General features: G+C 37.0%; 1 protein-coding gene across 27 annotated transcripts in view; it reads left to right on the top strand.

The window, feature by feature from the left end:
• LOC124219504 (ensconsin) overlaps positions 1 to 12,202 on the top strand; it is an 80,774-nt gene that overhangs the window by 63,345 nt on the left and 5,227 nt on the right. For 21 of the 27 annotated variants that reach the window (XM_046627156.2, XM_046627150.2, XM_046627146.2 and 18 more), the window contains 9 exons: positions 1,112 to 1,321; positions 2,628 to 3,095; positions 7,200 to 7,379; positions 7,758 to 8,089; positions 8,283 to 8,601; positions 8,693 to 8,814; positions 8,993 to 9,234; positions 9,433 to 9,556; positions 9,654 to 10,087. In XM_046627156.2, the coding sequence (XP_046483112.1) occupies positions 1,112 to 1,321; positions 2,628 to 3,095; positions 7,200 to 7,379; positions 7,758 to 8,089; positions 8,283 to 8,601; positions 8,693 to 8,814; positions 8,993 to 9,234; positions 9,433 to 9,556; positions 9,654 to 10,087 (2,431 nt within the window). The remainder of the gene's footprint in view (positions 1 to 1,111; positions 1,322 to 2,627; positions 3,096 to 7,199; positions 7,380 to 7,757; positions 8,090 to 8,282; positions 8,602 to 8,692; positions 8,815 to 8,992; positions 9,235 to 9,432; positions 9,557 to 9,653; positions 10,088 to 12,202) is intronic. The other 6 variants (XM_046627143.2, XM_046627135.2, XM_046627139.2 and 3 more) reach the window with 6 other exon arrangements.

The following is a 12,202-nucleotide window of genomic DNA, read 5'->3' as shown; positions in this document are numbered from 1 at the left end:
CTCTCTTCTCTCACCCTCCCGTTCTCTTTCTTCCGTACTTCGTCTCATCAGTCCCACGACAGACTCGGTTCGCGGTCTTATCAGAGCGATAGAGTATAATAACAACAACAACAATAATAATAATAATAACAACAACAACAACAACAACAACAATGATAATCGTACGGTTTATTCGCGTGAACACCGCTCATCGCTTGTTTTTAATTATAAGTTAGCCTGGTTACTTTACCTTTTCTTTTTTTTTTAAATCTTTATCGGGCCTACCTTCTTTATATTGGAATTATGATTTATCTTCATAATTTTGTACATATGGTGGTAAACGCACTTATAGTTTATTTTTGTCCTCGTTTCTTGCATGGGATATATTATACTTATATTTATACATATAGTCATCGTTTCTGGCAGCACATTGATAGAACATGCAGATGTGGCAAATGATTTCCCCGTTGTTGATGTGCTTAATTTTTTAGCACCTGACCCTGTCATAATTGTAGGATCACTCTCTTTTCGAGGAAAACTTTTCATCTCGCAGATATCTGATTTTTATTTCGTTTCAGCATCCCGAATCTGCTCACATTTCGCTCGTTGCAACCGCACTACATTTTTTTTCTTTCTATTTCTATCACTCTCTTACACGTGTATGGACGTAACGGACGGCGGCAGTATAACCAACGTTATTATCGTTGCACTCTTGTATTTTATTTTGCTCGATTGTAAAGTGAGATTCAAAATTTATCGTTTTATTGGAAGATAGAAAATTCACTATTCGTTTGGCGGTATCAGCGTTCGGCACGCTTTTACCCACTTGGGACACATATGCGAAATGCAACATGATGGACATTGTTCACTAAACGACTCTGAGGATATCGACGAGCTAATTGAGATTAGTGCTCGCTGAATCGGGGGCCGGAAAAATCTAACGAAACTCTCGATAGACTTTTGGCGAGTTTTGAGGATTTTGGGGTTGAACGTGTTCTTCGTCTCGCTGTTGTTCTCCTTTGGTCCAGGTCCAGCTTCTCCTTCTGCTTTACACATCCAGCATCGACCGATCAATGATGTTTATCCAGTCGGCGCTGATAATGAAATGGCGGGAATGACGTTTTCTTTCCAGATATGCGAATGTCCTCCTCAATGTACGAGGTGTTCAATTGGAACGCTAGTTCCGATCACCATCCTCCCCTAACTCCTGCAAAAATAAAGAGAGCCAGCCTCTCTCTGCCTCCTACATGCACCAACGAAGTCTTTGACATCGACCATAAGACCGCTGTTCAAGGTAGAGATTCTAGGCCTGCAACGATCGTTAATCAGCGGTCAGTCAGCGGTGAGTTCTCTGCTCCTGTTAGATGCCTGCATCAAGTCTCGGAAAATATTACGACATCGAATCTTTTTCTCTTGTATGATATAAAAAAAAAAAAAAAAAAAAAAGCAAGCACCACTCACTCATCTTATCGTATAGCTGTAATGTAACGTTTATACGTATCGGCTGTTCTACTCGGCTACAAAAAATTACAACACAGAAGCATGGGTTGGTTTTTCTCCCACCTCCCCCCTTTTAATCTTTGCGTAAATTCACACTGTTTAATAATGTCAATACGTGGTATAACACGAAACACCGTTCGTTCGCTAGAAAAAGTCTAACCCGAAAAAATATTTCGCTTGCGTTTTGTTGCATCCCGAGAGAATGAAGAAATCTAACACTAACATTTCTTTCGTACGATATTGTTCGATTGAAAATTGATGCTACGAATTTAATCTCTTTTGATTAGTCTCAACTAAACTCACCAATGATCGTTTATGCGCGTGTGGAATTTTATTAGTTCGTTGAAATAGGCTGGAAATTTCTTCGTATTTACAACACGGCTTCACGAGTTGATTAGCTCTTCGTCATATTTCAACAACACGATACGCAATTTCATAGAGAATATTTTTGGAAAAGTATTGATCGTCAGACTGTTGCTGCAGACATCGCTGTTGCTTGGATTTTTTCGTTCTGCAGTTTTCTTTGCCAAATGGCTGCTCCTATCTGCTTGTCGTTTTCTTCTGAGTTTGAAAGATTCTGCTAGATATACATGTTTTCAATCCTCTCAACCACTCTCTCCCCCAAATCCCATTATTCCAAATACGTAAATGCAACGAATGACCCAATTTGTCCGTACCAAATACAATCCCGCATGAGCGATAAGCTTGGACCAAACAATAATTCACCATCCGATTATCTACCATCAGCCGCAAGTTATGTTTTTGGTTTGTATCGCGTGCGTTGCTCAGCATGCAAGTGATGTAGAATGAATTTAGTATTTGTTTTTTTTTTTTTTAGATTTTTAATTCCATTGCTTTTAAGAAGTGGTAGAGACAATTCCAACATCTGGCGTTTAAATCCTCTGGCATTGTCTCTGCCTTCACCAATTTTGAACTCTCGTCACGCAATGGCGTTACATGTATACGCGATGCTGTTGCATCTCCAAGGAAACTGATAATTCATAAGAAAAAGGAATGAAGAAAAACCAAAGAAACCAAATTTGTAAAAAACATTGCGCGAGGTGTTCGACGTTATTTAGCCATTTTATCTCGGGTGGTAATTGAGGGTTTAGCTTGGGTGTCGCCTTTAAGCAAGACGCGATTTACAGGTGAAGACAGCGACGGAACACCCGGAACTCCGAGTTCGGCATACCTCAGAGTGAACAGACGGCGCACAGATCTAATGCCGACCATACCGTCCCCACGAGATGTCGTACCTTCGACTGGACGTAGCTCCAGTGCCAAGGCTTTCGCACGATCACCAGGTAGGACTTACTCCATGTCCAGGCTGGACCAATTATCACAGCCTAGAAAACGTCCAAGCGAGCTTAGCACACTGGCCGAACAACAGTCCCAGCCACTCGGGGCTTCTAGCATGAGTCGCAGCATGTCTCACTTGGCTGCAGCTGGAACCAAATCCCTTAAGCGATCCGATAATTCTCGTAGTATGGGTACTTTGCCAGGCGCAGTACCTACTCCGAGACCAACCAGAGCAGAAAGATTGCGACGCAGAGCTCGCGATCAGCACCAGCAGCAACAACAACAACAACAGCATCATCAACAACAGCAGCAGCAAGGTAAGGACCACTTATGCGAACTCAACTCTCCCATTAAATCAATTAATCTCATTATTTGCTTTCTTACTCGGAGTATTTTCAAAGTCAATCATTTCGGGAGGATAGTTTCAGTTTGTATAAAAAATGAGATACATTACTCGTTTCTTCTTTTATCTTTTAACCACTTAACCGCCAAGCCTTGGTCAAATGCTCGTCCGTTGCCGTAACTGCCAAAAATCACGAAATTGCGTCATAAAGTGATTCAATGTTTTTCGATGCCTCAGGTGAATTTTTACTTTTGAAAGCATGTATATTTAGGTATTTTCGAACTCAAGGAATCCGATTATGATCATAAAAAGGTATTTTTTCCGCCCATTCGTACAGTTTTGAGCCATCGAAGTTGACGAATTCTTTGTTCATTTTCTCAAATGCCGTCATAGAGCAAATTATCATCTTCTTTCTTCGGGATGAATTATTCTTTTGAAAAATATTGAATAATAATCTGTTTTAGTCCAAATATGCAATTTCAATAATTACCGAATCATTTTTCTAATTTAATCTATAGTTATAATTTCTAAATCTATAGTTATAATCTATAGTTTAATTAGTAAATCATATTGACTCGGTATTTTTTGAAATTGCTTATTTCGACTCGAAGATATTATTGTTCAGAGTTTTTCAAAGGAAAAAGCCATCTCGAAAAAAGAATATGATAATTTGTTCTATGACGCCATTTGAGAAAATGACGAAGGAATTCCGACAACTTCGAGGGCTCAAAACTGTGCGAACGCGAGGAAAAAATACGCTTTTATGGTCATAATCGGATTCCTCGACCGCTAAAAAACAGATGCTTTCAAAAGTAATTCACCCGAGGCACCCAAAAACAGTGAATTACTTTATGCCATTGAATTACGCCATTTCACGATTTTTGGCAGTTACGGACACGGCGGGCTTGACGCCTTGGCGGTTAAGTGGTTGAGTTTATCGTATTATATTATATTATACAGTTGTCGTGAAAAAAGAAACTCGCGTCACGTGTGTACAGATATACACATACCTATATTTTTTCCGATATCAAAGCGAACATTTTTAAGCAACTAAAATACGGAAACCGGTATCTTGTCGCAATATTTTACTGAACGCGAATCGTATCATGTGTTTTGAAACATTCTAATTTTCGTCAAAATGTGACCGTAGGTCAAGTTGGTGAATTTGCACACGTGTTTCAAGCATTTTGTTGCATAATTTTATCATAAATGTAACGTTGATGTATTTTCGACGAGTATCAACTGTAGGAACAAATTTGATAACTAGTTTCATTTTGAGTTTTTTCTGTCAGTACTATAGATATTTCCTTGAGTAAATATAGAGAGTTTTTGTACAATAGATCCGTTCTTATTTTTACTGTCAATATTTTGGATACCTTTGTAATGTAAATCATAAGAATAGGTATAATCAGTAGTTTCCGTTAGCTTAAAACGTATTTCAATGCTAGGGGAACTATTAGCACACTACTTAGCGAAAGTTTAGTATACTTTAAAAATACTCCCATGTTTCAGTAAACAACTTTTTGGAGCTTTCGGTATTTGAAACAAAAAACAATACAAAAAATTTATCATGTAATTAGACATTTTCTACCATCTATATTTTAATGAGTTGGGGTCACATATGTTGGTATGAATAATGAGCAAGAATGCGAGCTAACGACTAAATTGATAAAAAGGAAAAAAAACGACGTGAATATAAATAAACTTTGTTTGTTAAATTTTTTTTGTACAGTCAGTATCTGTAGCTTGAAAACATGCATAATATTTTTGAATACAATTAGCGAAGCTGTGTCAGAAAAGACGACGACGTGTGATACTGCATAATTAGGTGCTCATTACATACCCTAATCAAGATCTACGTACTAGATTCTTTTTCTTTTTCAACGAGACATTACTCTGCTAACACGACGAAATGCTAGCAGAGCATTTGCACAAAATAGGTACCTGAATGACCAGAATTTTGAAAATGATTTAACTGAAACAATTTTTTATTTTTTTTTATTTCGAATAAGTCGAACAGAATAATTTTCGGTACAAAGCCTTATTAGCACTCAAACAGTGGCCAATACCTGTTTTAATCGATCTTCGAAATCCTGGCAAGGCAATTTAAAAAGGAAAGTTTTCTGATAACATTGAGCACCTAAATCTTGATTATGGTATGTAATCAACACCTAAAGAGCATACAATTGTGCCATAACTTACGGCCAGATTTCTTGATATGGCTCTGCTCGTATCCTCCACATAGTTTCAAGATGTTCATGAGGTTTTGGAATTCTATGACCGCGGTCTGTGACCGCGTGATTGTTGTAAAATATTGGCGATGCATGGCTTAGAAGAAAATGAACTACATTTAAAATTTTTAAGTAAATATGTTAGTTTTCAGTAGAAACTGGGCGCTCAGAAAAGTAAATTACACGTCCATTGGATGAGTAAATAAAATATTAAGCCTAACAGTTGCTCATCTGCGAAACATACATCGTCAATTTTATTTACCTGCCAATTACGGTCAGTAGTTTCAGAAATATAGTCGAATTCAGCGTTTCAAAGGCTTTGGCATTTCTGCTATCTGCATATTTAGACTCTAAACTATTCACTAACAATTAACAATGCTAGTCGATAGACACGCAATTAATAAAGTTAGAATAAATTTGGTAAAACTCTGCGTCGAATCATGCTGAACAATCGCCGTGTGCTAACACTTTGGTCTAATGCGTACGTGAGTATGAGTATACAAGTAATTAACAATCTGAGCTCGATACAATAAAGTCTTTTGGCGATACTGGTGAAGGTATCACGCTACTACTACCTGCTACCCCTGCTACTTCTACTACGTAATCGGTAAGATGCACATTTAAAATGTATGTACATATCTACTTAGAATTTGCATACCTACACGTAACGTGAAATTATACGCACATATACATATTACTTGCATACCTGTGTGTATTTAATGTGCAATACAGCCTTTTTCAAATTTTCTTTTTTCTCTTTTCAAATAAATCATGCCATTTTTATATTTACAGAATTATACACGCGTCTGTATACAATTTCATGCTATTCAAATTTTACTTTACACATATCTATACTTATATATATATATATGTGTATATATATATATATATGTATATAAATGTATATCTACCTCTAATTTACATTGTAATTTGTCTTGTGAATATCTTGTTCGTTTATTTTTGGTTCATTATATACATTCAATGATTTTCCTCCATTTCATATTCCCCAGTTTAGCTACTTTTTCTCCTTTTCTTCTTTTCCCTTCGGCGAATATGGTGGTGGGCGGCTTACTTTGAATATACCTTACATATATTCACATTAGTCTGTTGATGAAAAAATTATGACGATGAATATTTCGAATTATCATTTACGCACTGGATAGAATGTGCGTGTTTGTATTAATAATGAATCAAAAAAATGTTTAATAATCGTATATGCAAATGTATATGCAGAAAGATATTTATCAATTCCACAGGCTATTAATTCTTACATTATACCCACAATGTATATTGTTGTTATTATTTCTAGCTAAAGCTTGCTAGATATTACGTTGAAGTAATAATGTATTTTTTCACTTTTCTGTAAATAGATACGTAGCAGTAAAAAAATTTTTTGTTACTAATTCATGAGCTATCAGTCGGATCAAGTTTTCTCCATTGTGTAGTTCTCGTTACAAACTTGAATCTAGACATACTATTACTCGAACCATTTTTCAATTCTTTTAAAAATAGAAATTTTATTCCAACTTTAAAACGTATAGTTTTTATGCCTCTTCTTGTATAAGAGTCTCAACATATCTGTGAGAAGCGTTTGTCGTGGGATCGCAAGTTATGACAGCAAAATTATATCGCACTGATGAATGAAATAAGAAAGTAAAAAAAAATAAAAAAAAAAAACGGAGCTGCCATTTAATAGCAATTTTCTTCACTACCAATATTTTACACACAAACTGCCTACGCATGGTCGTAAATCTTCAAAATTATAATACAAACAGCAATATTATTTCTGCATATATGAATGTAGAAAGATTAAATTTCAAAATAAGGCTTAACCTGGGTGGGTGTAGGTATTCGCAGCGGGGAGGTGACTCCGAGCAGCCCGTCGCGACCCCACAGCTCCTTGAGCCAGCAGAGTGGGAGCAGCGTAGGGAGCAGTAATGTCAGTCTGCGCCCTCGCACGACAACCCCGCGTCGTCCACGTCCCGCTTCCATCGCCGGAACCGGTGTTACTGTCACAGAGCGACACAGTGAGCACGGCTTTATAGTTTATAGTTTATTTTCCTTCGATCTGAAATCTTTCCGTATTAGCATCAGCATTTTGGATTGTTCATTTTGTTTTATTTGTAGCTTTTTTTTTATTTTACAAAACTTTTTTTCTATTTTTCTACTCTACTTCTTTTTATCCCTACTCTCTTTTACTTATCTTTATCTATATCTTTCTCTTTCCGCAACGCGATTAACTGGCAGCGTCATGCAATATACGTACATCCGCATTGCACATTGTGAATACTGTAAATATGACTGTGAGAAATAAATTTCACTTGTTTCTTTGTTTGTTCATTGGTTTGCTTTTCTGCAGTATTTTTGTTTCCTCTTACTAATCTTCGATCGATCGTTTTTCCCAGACTTTATCGGGGATCTCAAAGTGACGAAAGACTCGAAGCCACCACTGCCAAAAGTTCACAGCACTCCAAAGAAACCGTCAACGCCTAAAACTGCTGGCGAAAATGTAGCCAAGAAACCGATAGACAAATTGATTAAATCCACTAAAGCATCACCTAGAATAACTCCGAAAGCTACACCTCTTCAAAGTCCAGGCACCGAACATCCTCCTATTATTCAAACGCACGTTGCTGAATTCATCAAGCAGGAAGAACAGACTGAGATTAAAAACGGTGATCAGCAGATCATTGAAAAACACGAGGAGAAGCTTGACCATGGGACTGAAAAAATAGACGTATGTTCAACATTTTTTCTTCGGTCTATTAAATGTTTTCCAAAGAGGGAAAAGTTATCAGATTCATTGATTTACATTCAGCTCAAGTTTACTCACCAAATATTTGATGAAATATCATTACACCTTATTAGATCTCACAAAATTATTTCGACTCAGCCTCACTTGGTCTAATTTTATTCTTATCGTTGACCAGATTAACCAGGAGTCTGCTACGTTGAAGACAAATATTAGCACCGAAGTGACGACTGATGTGATACCGGATGCTCAGCCTGTCAAAACAGAGCCAACAATTGTACCGGAGCTGCCTAAGGAGGAGAAAGAGAAGGACTCAAATCCGTCTAAGGATCTTTCAGCTCCGCAAACTCTGCCCGAACCAGTAGCGCCAGTTGTACAGGTAGCAGTCAAACCTGAGAAGAAGGAGGAAAAGAAAGAGGAAAAAAAGTTGGATAAAAAATCTCCAGAGCCAGAACTGAAGCCTGATGCAGAAGGCGACGAACCCGCCGACATGTCAGGTAATTCAATTGATGAAAATACACATTTGGTCTTTCGAATTGAATGTTGAATAAAAACAAATTAATGAGTTGTAAATTTATGTTCCGACAGCTTCAATGATAGCTAAAACGCGAATCACAACAGAGGAAGAAGCCAAAGCAGCATTGGCTGAACGTCGAAGACTTGCTCGAGAGCAAGCAGAGCGTGAAGCTGAACTGGAACGGCAAAGAATTGTGCGTATGACCGACTTTAATTTTAATTATTTATAATAATGGTGTCAAAAGTGTTCTTTTATTAAGTTCGAAAGAACAACAATCATAGGACTTGCTTGAAAATCCCCTAATACTTGTCGTTACTATCTGACACGTGTATGAGAATGCAATTTCTGAGCATAAAAATTTTTTCTTTCAGGAGGAAGAAGCTCGCCTTGAAATGGAGCGACAGCGTGCGGAGGAAGAGGAGCAGCGTCGGCTTGAAGAAGAGTCACTAAGATTGGCAAGCGAAGCTCGTCAGGCTGAGGAACAACGATTAAGACTGGCTATTGAGGAAGCTCAACGTCGAGAAGAAGAAGATCGCAAGAGACGAGAAGAGGAGGCTCGCCAGAAGCTGGAAAAAGAAGAAGCTGAGAAAAAGGCTCGAGAAGAAGCTGAAAAGTAAGTCTACGAAATTTAATTGGACAGATTAAAAAAAAAATTGATATTAATAATTTTGTTGCACACTTGAAATATTCTTGTATTCCTTTGTTTCGTATGTATAATTACTAAAATTCTAACGAAATACTGAAGAAAAGAAAATAATCTTTAGTTTCCATTGATGAAACATTGTTAACAAATGGTTTCATTTCATACTAGGCAACGAATCGAAATGGCTGAACGCCTGAAGAAAGAGGAAGAGGAAAGAATTGCGAGACGGAAACGGGTCGAAGCAATAATGCTGAGGACTAGAGGAAAAAATCAACCCAATACACCAACAAAGGTAAGTCCTTCCACTGATACGGATCATTCCAAAATCGCTCTTAACATTTTCGGCATCTTTCAAAATGTCCGACTTCGTGCTTTAATTTGAAACACAGGGTGAAGGTGGGGACGGAGATAAACTAAAAGAGGACAGCCCTGGTGACGATAACAAAGGAATGTCTGGAGAGAAAGGTGGTGATGTAATGACAGCAAGTCTGATATCAGAGGCAACGCAGCAGTTTATTGCTGGGGAACAGCAAGCTCTTCACATCGAACACAATTCGCTATCAACAGCAGCAACAACAACAACAACAACATCAAGTACTACGATTCAGGCTCCGAATCCCGACACTATTTTGCGGAACGGAACTCACAGCAACGGCGTTAACGGCGGTAGCAATAATTTATTGCTTATCGATAACGCCCAGGGTAACGGCGAGGGTGAAATCAACGGACACAATCACACGAATCATGGGAATCACGGAAATCATGGGAACGGCGTTAATAGCCTCATGAACGAACCAATACCGCTAGACAACGCAGCTTCTGTGTAAGTATGACGCTGTTGTAATGATGATGATGATGATGATGATAATGATGATAATGATGATGCGACGAGAACACAAGATTTGTAGGGCGCGTGATATAGATATGTGCTTTTATGTACACATCAAATACTGCGAGCTTGTGTTAAACTAATGCTAATTATGTTATACGATGAGAACGGATTGAAAAAAAAAGAAAACGTTGACTGTGTGCTCACATCGCTGTATCAAAACTACCAAAGCAATTACACTTGTCGTGCTGTCCAAAATGTGAAGTTTACTATCGCAATCTTTACTAAAATATTCTGACGTTTCTTTTCTTTTTGAATATTCTTAATGATCTTATATCAATTACCGATTCATTCGAATATTCAACAAAAAAAGTAACTGCAATCATACAGAGGATTTCTTTCCGCATTCTTGAGCCAAGATTTGCACACATGCAAAAACTTAGTGGAATTCAGTGGCTCTGCCGAAATACCAATCTTCTGGACCATGACGAATGGATCATTTTCGTAAAAGACAATACAAACACTTCGGTGATCGTGTGATTGATTAATCATCAATCAATAATTCACGCGATTATGGTAATCCTTTGTTAACAGAAGCTTGTAACTCTTGAAAAATACGGACGTGACTGATATTTCTGTTGAAATATTATCACATGCAAATATATGTAGTTATAGATCGAATAGTTTACCTTGGCGCAAAATCTCGCTTAGTCGTGTCGAATCACTTTTTAATCTGCCATTACATCAGAACAGAACGAAGTTAAAAAGAAAAACATATATACGAAAAATATTTCATAAATTTAACGAGAACTTTCATATTATGAAAGAAAAGATAAAATATTGGCGATCTTCGTTAAAAGAGATGCTCGTGTTTATTAGCGAAGCATAGGCATTTGGCTTTTATCGGCGTTGCAGCGGCACAGAAACAACTAACGAAAAAAGTCATGAATTTCGGTTTTAAGTGTGAAATAATGATAATTTCAACGTCCTATTAATACGTGAGTAATGAATAAAGTACGCGAAAGAAAAATGAAATTTATTTACAGAATCAAAAGGTTTGCATTAATAATCGTTGCTAATACTACGTATAGATAGATAGTTAGATAGGTATTTATTGTCATTGTTGCCTGTTTTGATAATCTCCCGATGACTTAGGTACACTATATAAATTGAAATACCTACATACACGCGTATGAAGAATTATTATGACAGAACAAACAAAAAGTAGCCGGGAAAATATTCCGGAAAAATTTATTTTAATTCTAAGATTGTTAGTGGATCAGGGTTCATACGTAACATAATTTTGAATGTAAAACAGAAGTGATGAAAGTTGGTGCATTAGTTTTTATTCTAACTCCCATTCTTCAAATATTCGGCTTCCTCTTCTGAAATTGGATATTCTATAATCTGTACTCGGTAAAAAAAAAAATTCTGAGAGACATACAAATGTTTTTCCCCAATTTTCAATTCCGTATTATTTTGTAATATAGTAGATTGCGCATCAAGAAGGCCAAGTAGGTCTCGTTACACCGAGCATAAATTTGCAATACGGGTTGTAGGCGAGCGTGTGCGCAATAAAAAAAAAAAACAACTCCCTCTGTAGTGCACACGATACTTTATGTAACGAAAGTATGATTTAGACATTTTTTTCACTGCAGAGTTCTTTTCATAACACTTTTTAGTAGTATATCGTAAAACTGCACTATCTTATACTCCGATGCTCTTCTTTTCTTTAAACTGTTGCAGAAATGATTAGTTGAAGTATGGAATGCAGGTAAAAAAAGATACCCATACTTCCGCTTTTTATGAATAAAATTTTAATGCTGTTCCATTAAAAAGATAACGTGTTCGATCTAGATACTAAACTCAGCAAAACAATTCACAATAAGATCTGAATAAATGCTTTTCCGATATCAAAAAGAAGAAAGAAACGTGAATAAAATACAGTTGCAGGTATCACACGCAACATTGTCCTCCCTTTTGTTCTTAATACAAAAAAGTTTTCCGGAAACGAGATTGTCTCAAATACTGCTAAGGTAATGAAATCCAACATTCTTTCACGCATCATCAGTATTCTTATACGGAGGAACAAATAAAGTTGAGATAGAA

The sequence above is a fragment of the Neodiprion pinetum genome, chromosome 5 (genome assembly GCF_021155775.2).
Source record: "Neodiprion pinetum isolate iyNeoPine1 chromosome 5, iyNeoPine1.2, whole genome shotgun sequence".
NCBI classification, from domain to species: domain Eukaryota; kingdom Metazoa; phylum Arthropoda; class Insecta; order Hymenoptera; family Diprionidae; genus Neodiprion; species Neodiprion pinetum.
Note: the sequence above shows the minus strand (reverse complement) of the source record. Positions and strands in the feature narration are given on the sequence as shown.